The sequence below is a fragment of the Pseudorasbora parva genome, chromosome 17, assembly GCF_024679245.1.
Source record: "Pseudorasbora parva isolate DD20220531a chromosome 17, ASM2467924v1, whole genome shotgun sequence".
Lineage (NCBI taxonomy): Eukaryota > Metazoa > Chordata > Actinopteri > Cypriniformes > Gobionidae > Pseudorasbora > Pseudorasbora parva.
The window spans coordinates 12193226-12215062 of NC_090188.1; the positions used below are offsets into that span (position 1 = coordinate 12193226).

The following is a 21837-nucleotide window of genomic DNA, read 5'->3' on the forward strand; positions in this document are numbered from 1 at the left end:
ATATATATATATATATATATATATATATATATATATATATATATATATATATATATATATATATATATATATATATATATATATATATATATATATATATATATATATATATATATATATATATATATATATATGTATATATATATATGATGAAATGACACATTGCGTTCCCAGAAAAAAGAAACCTAACCTCACAGAGATGGAGCTGGAGACACTCCACTCATGTAATAACAGTTCATGTGAATGGAAGCGCCGCTCTGAGACACACGTAACCAACATGCATGTAAATAATTAAAGAGCATGTATATGAAACCCGCAGGCATGCATTTATTTAATAGCTTTATTTATTTATCAATAGCACTATGCTATAGTTTTGAATGGGTTCAATACATTATGCAGCCTTAGAAACCAGTCTAATAATGCAGTTCATGTTATTGTCCATATTCAACACTGGTAAATTGCAATCGAGTACATGAATGGAGAAATCGTGAAAGAGCTTCTGATTCATATAGCCGCTCAAGGTAAATAACTAGAAGAGCAAAAAAGTGCAGTAAATAGTTAAACTATTGCATTTATGATTACGATGATGAATGAAAAAATCTGATAATAAATACCAGTTGCAATTTGAAGCCTCACACGTTCAAGTTACAAATGGCCGCACATGCTCTTACATTAAAAGTAAGGTGCAGAGGAAATGGAAGAGAGCTGGGATTGGACCATACAAACATGCGTCTTCATGAACACAACAGCTCGTTTTGTGTCATAAAAGAATTACCCACAGCTCCAGCACAAACAGCACTGTGTGGTTATTTAAATCCCTGCAATTTCAGTTTTAACACACTTGCGTACGTTAAAACACCCACTGTGACTCATGTGGATTTGGTTAAGCGGTCTCATTTTCTTAACAAAAACCCCCCACAACATTTATAGAAATATGGCAGTTAAGTTGGACATATAATAGTTAGATATATTGGCGTTTTACTCTGAGAGCAGGACAACATTACAACAAGGACGACACACTTTAGTTTGTGTGTCTTTCTCACAAACACGCACAGAAACCTGCTTCCAAATCATTGCCAGAGACAGGAATCAGCTTCTGTCTCTGTGGGTGTCCTCGGAGAGGCAGAGAGATTGCCAGCATCCATATTTGACAGTTACAGACGGAGCGGGAGATATTGAAAGAGTGCGAAAATCAGACTGACAGAGTTTGCCTAAATTCAATATTTCAACATTTTCATTTTATAATCCAGAGGGCAGCATATGGGGCTAAAGAGACTGAATCACACTGAGCAAAATGAAGTGGGAAGGAAAAGAAATTACAAACTGAGTGAAATATGAATACCATGCCCTGCCATACAAAGGAAGACACCTGCCAGAACCGATGTGAGATGGTAGAGAGCAAGTGCACGGCTCAGAGCTGCTGAGAGAGACGTCGAGAGGAATATTCCTGTCTGGAAGATTATAAAAATTAATGTGAAGCTCAGTCTAACTACTCACAAATTAATTTTAATGTTTTCCACCCCACTGACCCACATGAGTTCAATCTGGTGTGATACCCAAACCACCATGGTGAATATTATTCAGCAGAGACAAGTTGAGAAACCTCGATAAATGTTTAGAGCAGACACCCCCACCCATCAGTAAGGTTCAAGTACCCCTTCATCAACACCAAACCTCAATTTTAGTTTTACTGCATATGATTTACATTAATATTACTGAAATAGCCAGTATTATGCAGTGATTCACAATCAGTTAATACTGTGGGTGAAAAGGCTCACCATGTAGCTTCCACTAACTTAAGCAGACAACAACAGAATGTTCTTTTAGAAACATTTACTATGAATTAAACTAATCAAACGTGACAGCAAATTTTTGTTGTAGTTCTAGACTAAATGTGTGCAGGCTTTTACTCCTCATTTGCACAAAAACAGATTCAAATTTCTCCAATTAAATAAAAACGGTGAACTACAAACCTGCAATAATTAAATGTTAAATACAGATATATGTATTAAGTCTCTCACAGTCTCATTCAGTCTTTGCTGCTGACCTTCGAGGATCTAATTCAACCATACCAAGCAAAAATGACTTTAGATAAACATCACATTTGTTTAATTTTTTTTATTTTGTTGCTGAAGTAAGTGTTGAACTTTCTTCTCCTGTGTCTTATTCTTCTGCAATCCCGAATGGTTGAAACAAATAGAAGCTCAGCCTAAGTGAAAAAGAAACAACAAAGCAATTTCAAGCATTAATTTCCATAAAAAACAATGCAATTAGTTACTTTTTTACGGAGTAATGGTGTGTGCATAGCAAAAGTGAAGCGAATATTTGTACTGCGTTACTTGCTGTAGATTACTCGAGGGGTAAGCTACTTGTTTTTTTGCATCAAACATTGCATGATGAGGAGCATCTTTACGCACATTAACAACATTTCTTTCTGCCTTTTTTTCATCAACCATGTTGGAGATATATTGTTGCTGCTCAGTACCTGTTGTGGAAGTCCCAAAAAAATGGCGCAAAGACAGGCGCTGACGTGTCTGGGTTCATAGCACCATCCAGAGGTGCACACTAAATTTCACCGTGTTCTTTAGGGACTGCGACGGGATGACAGCCGCTTCCAGTACTTGAGGATGACAGGTGCCCAATTTGATAACATGTCAATAATCTCTTCACTGATTGGCCTGCGCAAAATGAAAGGTCAAAAATATGCAAATTTAACACATTAATAACGTAAAATGTGTGTTAAAATTCACGCCTTTTAACCTTTTGGCCTTCGATTAGTCCGACAACACATCGTGACTTATCCTGCTTGAGAAGACACGATTGAGCTGAATATCACGTGTTCACGTCATTCACATCGGCCAGTGTGAAATCTCGACTATTCTTTACATTAAATTTGTATATAATCTTCTCGCGCAAATATTTAAATTAGCTTTTGACAATAACTCAATGTTGTAATGCATTCATTTTACAAGTAACTTTCCCCAACGCTGTCTATAATGTTGCGAAAGATTTCAATTTCAAGAAATGTTCCAAATCAGCTTATGAGAATGATTTCTAAAGGATCATGTGACACTGAGGACTAGAGGAATGGCTGTTTAATATATTCAGCTTTGCCATCACAGGAATAAATTACATTGAAAAATATTAAAATAGGAATGGTAATATTTCAAAATCTTATTGTTTGTACTGTTTTTTATTTTTATCAAATGCAATACTGCCAACAAACTTTTGAAGAGTAGTTTCATTTCATCCACACAAACCTGTTTTTTTTTTTTTTTTTTTTTTAACTGAACATAATTGTAAGGAATCAGCATCATAATCTCTGTTTCGAAGTACTCCCTATGTAGCCTTGCCATGGAAATCTCTGGGCTAGAGCCATTAACTGTGACCATTGCTTTTGATCATGATCATAATATATTTGTTGTAATAAGCCATTCTAAAGACATTATATTGATTAGATAAGACTGCAACTTGCTGTCAAAGCAACAATAATTGCAGCCTTGTGTTCTCTGAGTAGCCAACATTATGTATTATTACTTCCTCATTGAGAGACTATCAGTTCTCTTCCTGTTTTCTGTGAACTGCACATTTATAAATAAAAGCTTTCTGTTGCAAGAAAGACCCAGTAATAAGGTGATTTTCTTTGATTTTATCATTTTGTTCGCGACATAACCTTGAATCAAATATTTTAAATCGAGAAAAATATGGCATATAAATGTGGGTGAGCTTGAGTAATTACACAAACATCTCATATTAAACAGCTATTCTGATCAGGTTAAGCGAAACCTGATGTAATCTAATCTGCCCCACAGCACCATTAACACACACATCTACACAGTCTGAGCACATTGATTTATATTCAGCTCTCACACAATGAGCCTTGTTTATTTGTGTGTGTGTGTGTGTGTGTGTGTGTGTGTGTGTGTGTGTGTGTGTGTGTGTGCGTGCGTGCGTGCGCGTGCACGTGTGCATTTGAAGACGTGAAGGAGGCTTAACGAGCAAGCCGAGTTAAACCCTTTTCACACTGTGAATGAAGCATCTCAGCCATGTCCGTTGTGGCACTGAGCTGTGGCACTGATAAAACCTTTAATATGCCATTTTATTTACAGACACACACACACACACACACACACACACACGCACACACTCACCTTCTTAGTGTGTGTAGAGGCTGATCTTTTCTTTTCTTAAAAGCAGTGAAGCAGAGGAGCGGTTTGCATTTAAATCCAGATCTGTGCGTGTCCTCTGCTCCTGACCGGCCCTTGAGGATTTTGCCTTCTGCTTTCAAATGACTATTTTGGAGACATGATAGAAAAGTTGATTGCAATTTGCAGCATGTGTCATTTGAATATAACTCTCTTCCACTTTCTGGCAGGCCTCGGTTCTTCAGACTGAAAAATAATCACTCTGAACACACACGGGAACCCAAACACACGCCTACAAACAAGCATGTTACCTTGAAAAGATCTATGGAGGCTGTTCGGAGCCTGTGTTTAAGAGTCCCAGCAGTGCCCATCAGACGGAGCTAATTGCTGCTTTCCCAGTGTTTGGGATGCTGCATTTCCTGTCTTGGTGCAGAGGAGGGGGAATGATGGGAGCTTTATATGACAGATTCATCTGTACCTCGTATTTCTGTGTAAATAGAGCTTGCGAGCGAATGTGTCTGAGTTTGTGACAGACAGCGTAATTCTTCCTAAAACTGACGTGGACTTATATACACACACACACACACACACACACACACACACACACACACACACACACACACACACACACACACACACAGAGAGAAGCGTGAAAGCATGCCCGCATGCATATACACACAAAGACACCTACTTGCACAGATGCACCAAGGATGTGACAGTAAACACAGGTAAAGAAAAATAAGCTGCATTTCTTCTTTGTAAAGGAAGCTGGGCTGGCAGGTGTACTATCCGAATTTTGAGGCGCAGACATGAATGTATTAGGAGGACACCTGACCTACATTGTCGACCTATTTAACAGCTCAGTCGCTGGGTGGCCACTAGAGACTCTTGGACTCTCTATCCCTGTATGAATTCTCAGTTTGACATCTAGAGTTGGATTCTCATAGCTAAACATGGCCAAAATTTCACAAAACAAGATGACGTATGACAGGGTATTTCTGTGCCAAATACACTTTTTTGTTGTTTTGTTTTGTTTTTCTCGAGTATAGCCCTGTATAAAGTCATAAAGGCCGAATTCCTTGTATGGCCACTTCTCCCGGATGAGCGTGTGTGTGTCAACCCGAGCGAGAGCAAGAGCAAGCCCTTCAACGAGTTTCTTTTGGCTTAGAGAAGCCATCAACTGTGCTGTTATTTTGTTTTTAGACCACAAAATCAAAAATGTCACTAAAGAAGTGAATGCAGTTTGTTTTTCCATGTGATCTCATGAGAAGACATGTCTATTTTTTCGTAAATCGTGGTTCTACCACACATACATTTACTTACGTTTTCATACACACAATAGCATGCAATATTGATGTATTTAATAGATTTTTTTTACTGTAAAAACATAATAATATGTTTAAAGGCCACCAATATGTCCATGTTTTGCATTTCAAAAAACGTTACACAAATACCCAGGCTACCTATTAACTATGAGACCGGGATGGTGAAACTGCATGTTTTGTTGACAATCGGTGTGGCGCGCAAGTGCATATAATGTAAAAAACACAAACGTATAGTGAATCAAAGTTATCCAGGGACAATGCCTGTGTGTGTGCATGTGTGTGTGCGTGTGTGTGAGAGAGAGAGAGAGAGAGAGAGAGAGAGAGACTCTTTAGCTCTGCCCACTGCACGCTTGCACAAGCTTGTCTGTTTTCAGAAAGAATCGGCAATACTACTCTATAGATACTCAAGATTAACAAGAGGTTGGTAGAAACGGTGTGTGTACAATGCCTTGAATACACCTGTTCTATGATGAGCATGTTTTTTTCATTTCTGAAAGAAAATGATTATATATTTTGGGGTGATGTAAAGTCAATTATGTGATTTATACAGCTGCCCTGCTATCATAATGAAAAGTTTCCTCAATAAAACACTGACAAATCTGTTGAATCACTTGATTTAATCATCTATATTATTTCCACATGTAAGTTACACAAACATGATTTCAACATTATGGAATGAAGTTATTTTTAAATGACCCAATTAAGTAGTCTTAATATGATTTTATATGGTTGCCTGAGAGGATTCATTTATTTTGGTATCTCGTCTAAAAATGATTCATTTTAGGATTTACATTTTATTCATTTAGCAGGCGCTTTTATCAAGCGCAACTTACACATGAGAAATACAAGTGATTAATCTTAAGTAATAAACACAAGAAGTGCTAGTAATAATGCAAGACATCATTTAGAATAGTGCAAGCCAGAACAGGGAGTGATTTAAAGGAATACTGAGACCAGAAAGTTTTTTACAATGCAGTTTTAAGGCCTTTTAAGATCATTCGAAAGCAATAGCACTTAGAGTATTAGCACACTAGTAAAAGAAATGGACACAGCGATCCCATAGACTTCAACGTCGAAAACTGAAGTCAGTTAGAAGCACTCACTTCCTGACGGCTGAGCGATCTGCACAGGCTCAGACTGAGCTCAAAGACGTAGATGTGACGTAAGCAACCTGTCGGACTGTTGGAAGTCTTCTAGTAGTTGTGGAAAGTGAAATCTGAATCACATTGTTTAAATGTTTTGTCCCGTTGCGTTTGGCTCACTATGGGCTTCTCCCCATTCTTCCCCCTTGACTTTATCAGACTTTGTCTCCACGTCCTCCCGACTGTTTCATAGACAGTAAAAGATTACTTGCAAGCATCTCCCCCTGTCTATACGGTAATTTCTCAACTGTGCGACAGAGTCACGTTGGTTATGACGCAATCGTTAGCCTATTTTTTTACAAAAACAGCTTCTACGGGGCGATAGTGGAAGATACAAGAGCCTTTTATACATTGTCGTGTTTCTTTTTCTTCTTCGCCGGTAGTCTAATTGAAAACGTTCTGAATCCCATCATAATTAAACATTCAACACTAGTCTCTCATATTGCTCAAAAACACAAAATATGTAATCTTAACATTTTTATTCTCAAACTCTCATTCAAATGCTAAACTTTAAAGTAGCTAAACTAACGGTAAAAATCATTTTTGAATACTTGATTGGTTTACATTTGCCTAGATTGGACATTTTAGAGAATTGCGTTCTTTAAAAGTAATCAAGTTTAGGAGAGAAGCACAATTTTGTTGAGGAGACCTCAAATATCAAACAATCAGTATTTTCAGTGAAAAGGAAATTCTTGAATATAAAACTTTAAGTGCTTTGGCATATTATTATTATTTCTTAGAAAGAAAAAGAAAATTCACAAAAGCAAGTTTGTTAAATTCTCTGGCCATCCATCCAGGATTTTTCCCTGCCAAAGGCTCAACTCATGGAATAGGCTCCCACTTATTTGCCATCTTCCAGAGGAAGGAAATGGATTTTCCATCCTTTTTCCGGTCTGGAAAATGGATGTATTTGTCAGCCAAATCAAAGTCAACCACTATGCAAAATGAATGAATACAAATACTACATTTCTTAGACTATACATGTTTTATGTCATTGCCCCAGAAGCTGTGTAATGTTGTAATATTCCTCTGTGTGTTTCAGAGAATGCATGATTTGTGAAGACTGACCTTCAGTGAGTGCTCTCCTGTATAAAGAACAGCACTGTCAGTCTGTCTGTCAATTCTCCTCCCAATCAACTGTCAGGTCATCCTGAAGATCTGATCAGCCTTCATGGATGGATTAAGAGATTATTGGCCTCTGGGCATAAAAGCATTCAGTCCACTGCCTTTCAACCTTCAGGATTCTGAGGGGGGGAAAGTTTACAGGATAAATAACACATTCTTATAATGGAGAAAGTACATAAGCCACTCTCTTGACACTATCTGCCTTTTCTTCAAACGACTCTGGAGTAAATCGTTCGTTAATGAGCGACACTCTCCACCTAGACCACTGACCCTGACGGAGGCTCGATAATGAGCTCTCCTGTTAGGAAATGGAGCTGCCGCTCTTTTAAACTGAATCTCCCAATATTGGCATTATCTGCAACGCTGGTTCAGTAACTTTCTTGCATCGATAGACATTATCCTCCTACCTCTATGTCTCAATAGTAGTAGTTTAATCAACAGTAGTGTCACTGGAGACTGATCTTTCGTGGTGGACTCTACCAGTCCTTGGCGTCAGTGCAGCAATGTTGGCCTCATTCACCCTCTTGTCATTATTACACTGGTATTTCTGGGTCTCTCTTCAGAGGTTCAATAATCTAGAGTCATTGTGTAGTCAGGCTTCTTACCTGGCATCTTTTAGTTCATTTGGTTGATTATTGGATTTTGTTAACTAAAACAACATCATTGACAATTGTCTACACTTTCTATCCACACAAGCCTGAATACAATTGGCTATTTAATTCACATAATACACACAAACCATAATACAGGCTATAAGCTCAGTGTCCCAAAGTGGTTGTATGCATTCATGTGCTTGAAAGTCCCAATATGTCAATTTTCACCGCTAGAGGTCGCTTATTCAAAACAAAGGTGTAGCTTGAGGATTTTGCAGAGCTTGTATTATGCCGCAGACGACAGCTTCCGTACGCAGCAATGTTTCATCATATTAGATACATTATTTGAGTGTGTTGAAAACTGTTATGCATTCACTCAGTGGCTACTATATGACACACTTGTTACACACTGCAGTGCGCTAGATCGATTTTAGGCATGGTAAAACACGGTACTCACGGTAAATCAAGAAAACAAGATTTAGAACTATGTTGAGCTATATAACAAAGATTAGTTTTCTGTCTATGAATGGGTCCAAACAGTTGCTCACCTGTGTAACAATACTCATAATATTAAAACATCTTTGGTGTTTCCATGGTTTTTACAAAATAAATCTTAAATCGAGGGTAACTCGGTATGATGTCATTGAAAGGTGACGCACGGACAGTCCTGGTTAAAATGTATTATTTCTCTGGATTTAAACATTGTTGGAAACATTTGGGACAGTGCAATTACACGTGTCAATAAAATTTATAACATTGTTCTAGTGATTTTTTGGGGTTTTTTTTTGTGTGTGTGTGGATATTTTTAATCTTACATGTTTTACCTTTTTAACCCTGTTTTTTACTCTAATGAACCTTGAAAGTGTATATGTTTCTTTTTTGTTGTGTAATTTTTCCTGAATCAGGCATTTATGGCTAATATAGCATGATATAGGCGAAAATGAAGCTCATGCTCAAGGAGAAAAAAAAATCTGTTTTATTCAGCTGTTCAAAATGAAAAAAATGTGTATATAGTTAAAGGGGTCATGGATTGAGAAATCAACTTTTCATTCAGCCTAAAATTTAATTTCGATATCAGAATATCGTATACGTTTGGGAGCTGAAAACTTCCTTGTTAGTTAAGAAAAGCTTTTATTGATACCAGGCCCAGCAAACGATCAATCTCCGATGTGCCAACCTGTGACGTTAGAGTGTGCCTCAACAGTGCGCCTGATTCTGGAGCCTTGCCCACCGAATCATGCAAAAAATGTAACATAAATAGCATGGACCTTTGTAGAGCTAAACGTTCCATTTAGTGATCTGCGCAACCGAGCAATGAACATGCTGAATATAGCAAGATATTACCCTGTGCCTGGTTGTGGAAGAACACAGTCACTGCAAAAGCTTCCTTCAGATTCTAATATTGTGAATCCATGATTGAACGTTATTTTAAAATGAAGATCCAGCTCACGTGGGGAAGACATTGTGAGTTTGCTCCTTCGTTTCACCACAGATTTTTACGAAAGAATGAGATTACATGAATGAAGGAATGAAGCAACACACTTATGCGAATAAAAAATGTATTTTATATGTGATGGTGTTGCATTGTACAGATCATTTGATATCTATTGATTGTGTATAGTTGTATAACAGAACATACCTTAGCACGCTGTCAAAGTGGTTCATTGTGCTGTGATTCTGGATCAGACTAGAACATATATGGGCCAGGGCTCACAAAGGCCAGCATCCTGGGGCTATGTATTTTCCAGACAGGCTACCAAAACATAAGCACGTCCCCGTCGGCAGGCTGGTGAATTTTATATAGTAAAATAACACTTCTTTCTTGATGTGAGTTGTTCACTCTCTTGACTTGATATTTGAAGGAAAAATACAATCGCAGAAGTTTTGATCATGCTGATTGGTCTGACTCTGCAGTGAGGCTTGTGTGTGTTTGTGATGCACGGTCTGTGGTTATATCCACTGATCAGGCAGACCAAGTAATAAATAATATCATTCCAATTAATTGCGGGTGGATGATATATCAATCATTGTGTTTGTTTGATAAAGACATTTTGCGAGGCCTGTGGGCGAATCATTCTTCCGGTTGCCTTTTTCCCACATTCTTTCATTATAATATGCAAAGCTTATCCAATTATAGCAGTGGCCGTTTACTTCCAAGTCTTCACCGCGGCACGCCCCAAAAAAAATAGGTAAATAGCCTAATAATTATTCATTATGATGTTTATGAATGTTAAAACCACACAATCATCAGAAGTTGACCTCCAGACAACATTAAAAAAGAGCCAGTTTATGACCCCTTAAGACAACTAGATCAGACTACATAACTGCAGTTAGTAGTCTGTTACTATAAAACAGACTACTAATTGTACATATATAAATATTGTTATTGTATACAATCCTACACAATATTAGTTGTTACTATAGCCCTTAAGATGACAATCCAGTAAATGTTCATCTAGAAATATTATTAACAATACAAATGTTATTCTAACATTTAATTTATAAAAATAAGATGTGTATCATGATTTGAAGGTAGACATTTTTACTTGCTAAAAAAAAGTCAGAGGACAGAGCATGTACAGTAGAAGAACAGGTTTTTCAAGAACGTTTTGATTATGTTGATTATTTAGAGTCCTTCATTTGCATATAATATACAGTAGGCCTTGTAGGGCTTATTGCCCCATTTTGTGCGTTAAAAGTAATTGATTAAATACAACTTAAGTTTTATAAGGTCAGCATGCAAATCTGCTCGTTCCACTTGTTGGGCCACAGATGTTGATAAATTATTTGCAATCACACAATATTAAGTATATATGCGATGACAAGAACACAGCCTGTGTGCAACTGACGCAACTCGGTCACAATGAGAGAAATCAAACTGGACTGTAGAGAGAGCCTCAGTGCATGTTCCTGGATTTACACAGGCAAGTGTATGCAATAGGGAGTCACTCGGATTTAAGGGCCAGACCCTTGATTGATCCATCTGAGGTCTGCTGCGAGATGTGATCTGACAGCGGTTTCTTTAGGCTCCTCAGAGCACAGCAGAGAATCATCAGCATTCATCTGTGCCGCTTTCTCCAGTCTCCATCATTATATACTCCTCTACATTTCATTTGATTCCTTTATCCAATCAATAACCAGCCAAACAAAATCCCCCTTGTTTAGCTTAAAAATACCATCACTAATCAAGAAGAGAGAAGGGAATGACTCTTAGAAACAATAAAAGCTGTCACTGGGGCGGTACCGTTTCAAAAAACACACTTTTGTACCTAAAGGGTACCAAAAAGGTACAACCCAAGTGACAGCTTTTGTACCTTTTGTTTCTGAGTGTATAGACAAGCTTAGCCAATCTTATCCATCTATCATGTGTTAGTGCATAAGTATATATATCTTTGGACTATACATATGACATATAAGATTGACACATATGATAAAAAGTCACCGGTTCAAAATTTGCAGCTGATCATCAGTAAATTTACATTAATTCATACAGGGGCACATCTAAATTTAGTGGATGTAGGTTGCACATTTTAAACCTTGCCAACTTGGCTCATGAATATTAATTATGTTGCAAATAAAAGTTAATTCCTCTTTTGTTTTACAGAACATTTTTAAAACAAGATACATATACTTGAGAAGTGAAATTACATTAGATAAGTCATGTTTTTTTTTTACATTGAATGAAAGTTTATGCTTAAAACAAGAAAAAAGCCATTATTGTAAGAAAAATTCTCTTATTTCAAATGGAAAACTTTTTTTTAAAATCATAAACTTAATTTAACAAACTTATTTTGGATCAATGATTAAATTAGTTAATGTGTAATGTTTCAAGTAGTGCTTTTCAAATAAGTGTATCTTGATTTAAGAATGCTGATCTCTTGGTACTGGAAAACCAGACAAAAATACAAAATGAGCAAGAAATTGATTTTTTTCAGTGTAAGTTTGTCTAGAAACACAGAAACATGAGAGGTTGCAGGTTCAAAATTGACAAATGTTTAAAAAAAAAAAAACATCCAATCAAACCGCAGCTGATCATAAGTACATTGATATCAATGCATAAAGGGTCATAGGAAAAATAAATTAATAAAGTGTAGAGGGACGTATTACAAAGTACCATATCAACCCGGCTCATAAATATTAATTAAGTGATGTAACATTTGCCTAATATTTGTTATATATTTTCTGAAAGCGGGTACTAATTTTTGCGTGCGTGCGTGTGGTGGTCAAAGCAAAGTAAGAATTTCTAAAAACAGCAGAGTGTGTTAAAGGTTTCTGCGCCAACACCAATAAGTGCACATTACACAGGACACATTTGGTCACATGCTTCTTCATTTATCTCTGACTAGATAAATGTGTAATGAACTTGAGTTTTTTGATGAGAGGAGGATTAGAGTGCAATACCCAAAAATAGCTTACTGCAACCGCTGCTGTGAGTGAACGGAAGATAAATCCCATAATGAAAGATTTTAAGGGGGCTAGATTAAAAACAGTGTGGCTGAAGCCCTCTTAAAAAGGCTTTAGAATTGCCTATGGACATTGAGGATATAAAGGGTGATGCACAATAGGACATGAGAGACTGTGTGACAGAGGTAAGCACACTATCAGTGTATTAGGATAAGGGAAGTACGCTGCGTTGTAAATGCTGAGTGACACCAGCATGAGGTTCACTGTGATGACATCTCTGAGGATTGTAGATCTTTATCTCTCTGGGGGACAGCGCTCGCTCGCTTTCTCTCTCTCTTTCTTGCTCGCATGCACCATTAGCACATCTCTCTGCTGATAAGTTCTCTATGCAGGTCTAATTGTGAGGAAGTGTGTGAACGCTCTGTGAGTTTCTTACCCAAGGGGGCAAGATCTGAGAGGGTTGTCCTCTCAACCTCTAGCAGAGAGACTTCATCACGCACACACACGTATAGACCCTTTATTGTTGTAGTTAATCAACTTAATTACCAGACGATAATGGCTTCGCTCCATCTCTACGGCAGCATTTGTGTCTTTTATCTGTGTGTCCATGTAGGTATTCTTCTGTTGAAGTGTGTGTGGGTGTTTAATTTTAGCACACTGATGGGAGGTGTAAAGTATTGGAACCAATGTGAGTGACAAACTAGATGATTTCCCATAATTGCTTTGGGCACCGCTGCTTTGATGTAGCAGCTGTACTGCGGCAAGTTTCTCAGAATGGCTGCTTGTCAGTCTTCAACCATTCCCGTACATTATTTCATGAAGAAATAATCTGATTATGGCATAATCCATTGAGCAGGTTCATCTTGCACACTGGATTAGTCTCTTTTTAGGCACAATGAGATTAGATGGCAACACACTCACTTTATTTAGAAATTGATCTTAGATGATGTGTAAGGTTCCCGCACAGATCGTCTATCTCGTCTTTTTTCCCCCTCTCGTCTCATCACTTCCCTTCTATCGTCTTTTCTTGTCTTGTCTCATCTCATCTTGTCTCCTCTCATCATGCCATGTCTTCTTGTCTCATGGTGACAGAAACAGAAAAACTACAAAAATACAGAGCATAACAGAAGCCCTTCTGAAAAAGTGTGCTTGATTGTGTTGAATGTCCACATGTAGTGTGCTTGAGTATATTTTAAATAAAAAACCTGTACTTTCAAATAATATATTAATGAAATAAAAGACCACTGTAATGACAATGCTTATTTACCCACTTTTAACAGTTAAAGGATTAGTTCACTTTAAAATAAAAATGTCCTGATATTTTACTCTCCCCCATCTCATCCAAGATGTTCATGTCTTTCTTTCATCAGTGGAAAAGAAATTAAGTTTGAGGAAAATAATTCAGGATTTTTCTTCACATTATGATTTTTAATTGCAACCAAAATGTTGAAGGTCCAAATCAATACAGTTTCAAAGGGCTTCTGAGGCTCTGTGCGATTCCAGACGAGGAATAGGGTCTTATCTAGCGAAATGATTGGCAAAAAAAAAAAAAAAAAAAAGAATATACCTTTTAACCTAAATTGGTGCTCTTGCACTGCTCTGGGATGTGCCAGTGCCGAAAATTCACACTAGATGTAGGCAGAAGTACCAGCCCTGTGTTTACAAAGTGCACATGAGAAGACTAATTCAAACGCCCTTTAGCAAAAAAAGAAAAAAAAGTTTGAAGATGGAGTTTTTTGGTAAAGGGCGTTGTATTTGTCCTTGCACGTTTGCTTGGGGCGGTATTTCTGGCTATGTCTAGTGTGACGTTTTCGACACGATTGGTTATAGAGCTGAAAACTTCCTTGTTAGTCAAAGAAAAGCTTTTATAGACACTATAATACTCGTGTGCCACATCTTGACATCATCGTGTTTCAAAACACTGCCTCTAAGGAATAATAAGCACGTGTAATTCAGTAGCCCCGCCCACCGACTCATGGAGCCGTTTGGCTCCCGCTAGCCTCCAGCAGTAAACATGCCGAAGAACATTGCTAGATATTGCACTATTCCTGGTTGTGGAAGAACACAGTCGCTGCATAAGCTTCCTTCGGATTCTTATATTCGGAATGTGTGACACTTCATCTATTTTTAATGAAGTTCCAGCTCACGTGGGGAACACATGTACATGTGTTCGCTTCATTTCGCTGCGGAATCGTTTGTAAACAAGTCTCAGGTCGAGCTAGATTTGCAGACATATTAAGATTAAAACGCAATGCTGTTTCTTCTATATTGGATCCGACAGGAATTGTGCAACACACTTGTGTGAGTAAAACGTCTTTTTAAAAAACATAATAGTAGTCTCGGGGCTGTGTGTTTTCCAGACGGACTACCAAATGGTAAGTTCCTTTCTTGATCTAGGCGTGTGTGTGCGTGTGTGGTTCACGCTTATATCCACTGATCTGGCAGGCCCAGTAATACAAAAATAATATTCCAATCGATCGCGGGTGGATGAGAAATAAATCATTGTGTTTGTTTAATAAAGACGTTTACAAGCCCTTTGATCATTCCGGTTCCGAAACAATTCCTCTCTCATGTGAAATGAACTGACAGGGGAGCTGAAGCTCATTAAATATGCAAATCTTATCCAATCCTAGCCGTGGGCGTTTACTTTCAAGTCTCCAGTGCGGCACACCCATCAAAACCCAGCGATCAGGAGACGCTCAAAACCAGTGTAGAAAATAGCCTAATACTTATTAGTTATGATGTTTTTGAATGTAAAAAAACACAGAAATGTCATTAGTTGACCTCAGACAACAGTATAAAAACATTTAAAAAGCCAGTTTATGACACCTTTAAGATATGTCAATACAAGATGCTTTCAGATAAAACGACTCAAACAAGCATTTTGGTCTGGCAGTAGGTTTAAGATTTGTCTTTTAAACCGGGGATTAGAGTTTAATAAAGTGCAGCTTAATTACAAATGTGTAATGACAGATATATTTAAATACATGACACAAGGAATTACATGAAAGTATTTTTTTAAACCATAAATGTTTTTCATTACATTCTGGTGTACACTTTAACCATATTTCAAAGTCGAATGAAGTAATTATGAAATGACAAAGTACTCAAGTCCTACTTGATTGGTTCAAAAAGCACTCAAATGCAGCTAATTGAATATATTATAAATGTAAACTGGGGGTGTTTGATTGCGATTGGAGCAGAACTAGACTTTTACAATTAACATGCAATTAGGTGTCTGAAAACATTGCATTCAGTTGGCACTTAAGCATCATTTTATGAAAGTATTTCTATAATTAGTCTTAACAGGCCCTATGCTAAATTTTACTTTTTCACAAGGGTGTACAGGTATAGAATATGTACATGTAAATAAATAAATATAGTTGAATAAAGTTGAATTGACACATCACACTTAAGCTTATGTCCGATAGCAATATTGCACTGTGGGGAGACCCATGAGGCAGTTTTAATTGTTCATGAGGTAGATGGCCTGAGGGGGGAAACTTGTGCTTGAATGTTCTAGTGCTCAGCTCTCTCTAGCAATGGTTCAAACAGGCAGCGGCCTGTGATTTCTACTGCCTGTTTCCTCACTGGAGATGTACAGGTCTTGGAGGGTGGGCAGTGGAGCACCAATAATCTTCTCAGCAGTCCTGACAGTCCATTGCACTTTCCTTCTGTCCGATTTGGTAGCTGAACCAAACCAGATAGTTACGGAGGTACACAGAAAAGGCTCAAAGCGGCTGAGAACTGTGTCAGCAGCTCCTGGGGCAGCTTCAATCACAGACTGGAGTGGAAAAACCCAAACCTAAACTTTTCAGATATGCTTGCCAGTTTTGTGCGCTATATTAATCGGATAGGTCAGGGCAGAGATGGTGGGCACTCTGTGGGTGGGCCGTCTGAGGCTAAAACTATACTCTCAATAAGAGCATTACTGCATTCAGCTACTTTAAACAGGGCAGAGATCATGTAAAGATCTCATTATGTAAGCTATAGATGTTATTTACTGCATATATCACACACTAAACAAGCCAGACTGAGGTAGTATGTGCATTGTATTGGGAAATTCATAGCTCACAGCTGTTGAAAATCATTTTTACCTGCTGAAGTTAGTAAGACGGGTTTTAGCCAAACAGATGTGTGAGATGCAGTTATTGCCCTTGAGATAAAACAGCAGTGCATGATGGGATTTCAGAATTATTCTCCAGCACTTCTGGTTAGAATTGGGGCTCTTCTCATATTTTTACAATCAAAGAAGGGCTCAGTTTTGTTTTTCTTTGTCGCATATGATTATACAGGTAATTTTCGGGAAGGATGAAATTGTCTTTAGATGAACAAGATGGTTCTCAGGTTGTTTGTCATTCAGTCCTTCGCACTTTTCAGCTCGCTGACCCTTTGAAAACAAGTTGCATAGTTATGATATGGCAGGGAAAGTAGATGAGGTTGACATACATTTAAATTACTCCCTTAGTCGCCCATATACAGGAGTCCTGATATTGCTATTTGTTTACAGCAATAAATGTTGTGTATTATAACATGGTTCTTGAATGACAAATCATTACCGTTTTGCAAAAAGATTCCATGTTAACTACCTTAGGTAACACTTTCTTAAATTAATTTCAAGATTTACTAATACATATAATTGTTAATATTATTTAATGGACCTGAGGTAACATGAACTAATAATGAATAAATTTGTATGCCTATTCTTAATTAGTGGCTACATAAACAACGATTATTTCATGTCTCTCTGAAATTCTGATTGGTGTCAATATTTGAGGTCAGTTATTACCCGTTAATATCCATCTTAATGAGCACTCATCCTGGTGTAAATCAAGTCCTGTGCTTCTTTCATTTCTATCACGATCTGTCTCTCTCGTTTCATTAAAACACAGCTGGTGCATTGACTGAATTCACTGCAAAATTAAACCGGAGGACTAGTAGTCCTGTTGTAATGTTACAGTGTTCATCTTGTTGCTTGAATGATTGCTTTGTAGTTGTAATAGATTATAAGATAATATAGATTTTTTCTAAAATCAATATTTCATGTTCCCATCATTATTTATTTGGAAATGAAAGGCTGTGTGAAAACTCAGAGGTCTAATGTTACATTATCCCAAAATGTCCATCTTGTTTGAACTTGTCTGTTTGTATAAGCTGCTGTTTTTGCTCTTAGCAAGAAGCTAAGACGAACCGTTTAATGAGCTAACAAAATATTTAAACTCAAAACAATATTTCGTGTCTGATTATTTACTTATGTGGTAAGTAGGCTTGTACACACAATTGGGGTTTAATTAGCAATAACCGGCTGGATGTTCATTATCCATTACTTAATAATTACTGTAAAATTGTAATGCTCTTTGTTAGTTAATGTTTGAACTAACGTTATTGTAAAGTGTTACTGACAAACCCGTGCTCTGTGTGCAGGGGTGCCGCGGCTGGTGTTCGGGGGCCGGTGGGACTGCCTGACCGCGGGAGATTCGTGCTCCAGCGACGAGGCGTGCAGCCCGCGCTTGAGAACGCTGCGGCAGTGCGTCGCAGGCGGCGGAAGCGTGAAGCTGGGTCCGGGGGCGCGCAACCACTGTGAGAACGCAGTGACGGCCCTGCTGTCCAGCCCCCTGCACCGATGCCAGTGCAAACGGGGGATGAAGAGAGAGAAGAACTGTCTCAGCATCTACTGGAGTCTCAAGCAGTCCGTACTGCACGGTGAGTGAATCCATATTCATAATTTTTCTTTGTCACATACACAGTGATGCAATTACAAGTTCTAATGCCCACACACCCACACAGTCCCCGGAAACCACTTCAATGGATGCTAATTAGATGCTGCGTTTTAATATGCTAACCATTTTAGCATTATAGAAGCATTACTTCAAACTGAACTTTTACCTGTGACACACTCATTAATTCACCGACACAAAATACTGTTACCATAGCCACGAAACCCTGTTTGTGTGTGTGTGTGTGTGTGTTTACAGGGCTGAGCTTGGTGGAGAATTACCCCTATGAGCCTGTTGAGCGGGGCTTTGATTATGTTCGCCTGGCCTCTATTGCTGCAGGTCAGTGATTTGCACAGAGACACTATGTTGATTATGTACTATGATGTTGGAACTGATATTTGGAACCGATCACGATGTGTTTTGTCACTTCTATGCAAAGCATTAGCAGTGAAGAGTTAATAATAGGGCAGAGCTTAATAGCTTACAACAGCAAAACATGAGCACTTTGTTTAATGTACTTGGATATAACATACTGTTGAGTTCATTGGGACTGTTGATGATAACAGTTTCCTACTAAATGAGGCATGCATTAGGGACCTGTCAAGAGCAGAATAAACGCTTTGTTGTGGGTTAAAGATTCTCAGATCGGACCTAATCAAGGCTTTTCACTCATTCGTTTCTCATCTCTCTATCCCATCTCATTTATGATCCCTCAAAATAGCCGCATGCCAAGTTTAGAAACTTATTTTTGGAGGAGCCACATCACTAAAACTGTCAGTTTGTCAGCCTCAGTTTATGGGGTGCTTCAGGCATGAGCTGAATTTTATGGACCCCGAGGGCAGAACATAATGATCCATTTACTCATCATCTCTCTTGTGTTCGTGCACACTCATAGACGCACTCGAGTCCAAGCAGACGCACATAAAATAACATTTAAACTCTTGGGGATAGGACAGAGAACGATTTTCTTCAAAGTAATGGAAGTAATGTCGGTCATTCATGCATGACTTTTAATGATGGCTGCTCTCAACTCTCAAACACAGAGCGCGTTTAACAAGCTGGCTTGAGACAACAAAGATCAAACAAAAATGTGGAAATTGGAAAGAGGAGGGTGTGTGTGTGGGGGGGGGGGGGGGAGAGAGACGCATAGAAGAAATAATAAAAAAGACAAAGAAACTGTTGAAATGTGAGATTAATGAAATACATTCCCAACATTATAATGATCTTGTAACTCGCTGTTTTGCCAGTAATACGATCTCAAATTAAAAGCGCCACTTTGCTACTTTTGTTATTTATTTTTTTCTCTCTCTCTGTCTTTATTATCTCTAGTACTTATTATCTTACTCATGTGGCATGAGGCTTTCAATGTACTTTACTGAATATATTATCTTTGAAAAATACATATTTCATTGTAGCCATATACTTGTGAGTGTAAGTGTATGTGTGTGAAGTTTAAAGCCTGTAATAATAGTTTGATTGGTTCCAGCAATCTCTGATGTACTTACATCTAAAATCTGTGTATACAGCAATGTAATGAGTCCAGAATATTGGCTCGGTATTGATCACAGGCTCGCAGATTCCTTTAATGATGGATTAGAAAGTTATCTCGCCAAAACAGAGTGAGCAGAATCTCTTAAATATAAAATAAATGAAGGAAAATAAAGCAGCACAGAAGGAGGGACTGAAGGATGGAATTAAAGAAGGTGAACAAGTAGGGAAATAAGAAATGAAGAAATAAAACTAAAGGAAGGATGCAAGCAAAGAAAGACAGGAAGCAAAGGAATGAAGCAACAAAAGAAGCAATGGACCCAATGGACAATGGACCTTTAAGGGATGGGCAAAAAGAAAGGAAAGTAAGAGTGAAAATAAAGGAAGCCAGCAAAGAAAGACAGGAAGTAAAGAAAGGGAAAAGGGAAGGAAGCAAGCAAACAAAGAAAACAAGCAAAGAAAGGAAGGAAACAAAGAAAGGGAAGGGTGAAAGGAAGGAAGCAAAGAAGGGAAAGAAGCCAGCTTAGAAAAACAGGAAGCAAGGAAACTAAAGGAAGGAAAGAAGCGAAGGATCAAAGGAAGGGTGGCAGGGAAGAAAGCAACGGAAGGTGAGGGGGATGGAAGGAAGTAAGAAAGTAGGAAAATAAGGAAGGACAGGAGGAAGAGAGAGAAATAAAACAAGGAAAGAAGCATGCAAAAAAAAAGGAATTAGTAAGGAACCAAAGGCAGAAAAGAAAGAAGCAAGAATAAAAAAAGGAAACATTGAAAGGAAACAATGACACAAAGGAAGAAAAGGAGCAAAGGAAAAGAAAGGAAGGAAAAAAAAACGATTGATGGAAAATAAATGTAGGGAAAAAAAGGAGGAAATAAAAGGGAACAAAGGAATTAGAAAAAGGGATGAAAGCAAAGAAAAATGACTGAAGCAGAGAAAGAAATGAAACTAAGAAAGGAAGCAGAGAAATGGGAGGAAACCGACTGAATGACGGAAGTAAAGAAAAACCACAGGATGGTTGGATGGCTAATAAATAGAGCATGCTAACAGATATAGAGCAGGTGAAGTTGAAGAAAAGATGACAATGAAGAGGGCATTGGCTAAAAAAGTTCATGGCTCATGGGAGAGAGAGAGAAAGAGCGAGAGCTCTAAAGCGAGCTCTATGGCAGAGCTAATGCTGGCAGGCTCTCTGCGGCCCACATTAGTCTGATATGAAAAATGAAGCTGCAGGAGCAGCCAGTCTCAGCTGGGACCTGCTCTGTGATAGAGACCAGACTCATTCAACTTTCATTGGCACTCATTCTCTATTCATTAGCAGCACGCACGGGCCACACAGACTCACATCCACTTTGAGCAGACCATCTCAAACCTTCATTAGAACATGAGAGAAAGAGACATTCTGTGTGAACCTCAACCCTCATTAGAAGAGTGAGCAAGAGCGCACCTCGAGAACTCATGCTCGCCCTTGACAGCTGGACAAGGCCATCACGAAAATTCACAGAGTCTGGAAAAATATGTATATCTATCCCTGGCCCGTTGATTAGTCGATACACTAGATAACATTAGTTATTAAATTGGAGGTCTTTTGTGTAAGTGCATTCAACCCACTCTCATTCTGATTCTTAACTATTTTATGTTTTGCAAATTTGTGGCCAATGCATACAAATTTGTAAATCTCATTTGTATGTTTTCAACAGATAGTGAGCACTATCTCTTAATTATGAAAAAAGGACATAAAAGGGAGCAAAATTATTCAATTGGAAGGCTTTTGTAAGTGTATTCAACACTCATATGTGACTAATTCATATGAATTCAATCTATATTTTATGTTTTTGTATGATTTGCTTATGCCCCATTGACAGTTAGTTTTACCTTTTTCAGAAAGAAGACACTTTAGGATAATTTT

General features: G+C 38.0%; 1 protein-coding gene across 2 annotated transcripts in view; it reads left to right on the forward strand.

Moving 5' to 3' along the window:
- gfra4a (GDNF family receptor alpha 4a) overlaps positions 1-21837 on the forward strand; it is a 287628-nt gene that overhangs the window by 233031 nt on the left and 32760 nt on the right. For both annotated transcript variants that reach the window (XM_067421642.1, XM_067421641.1), the window contains 2 exons: positions 18159-18437; positions 18710-18790. In XM_067421642.1, coding sequence (XP_067277743.1) covers positions 18377-18437; positions 18710-18790 — 142 coding nt within the window. In that variant the 5' untranslated portion in view covers positions 18159-18376. The remainder of the gene's footprint in view (positions 1-18158; positions 18438-18709; positions 18791-21837) is intronic.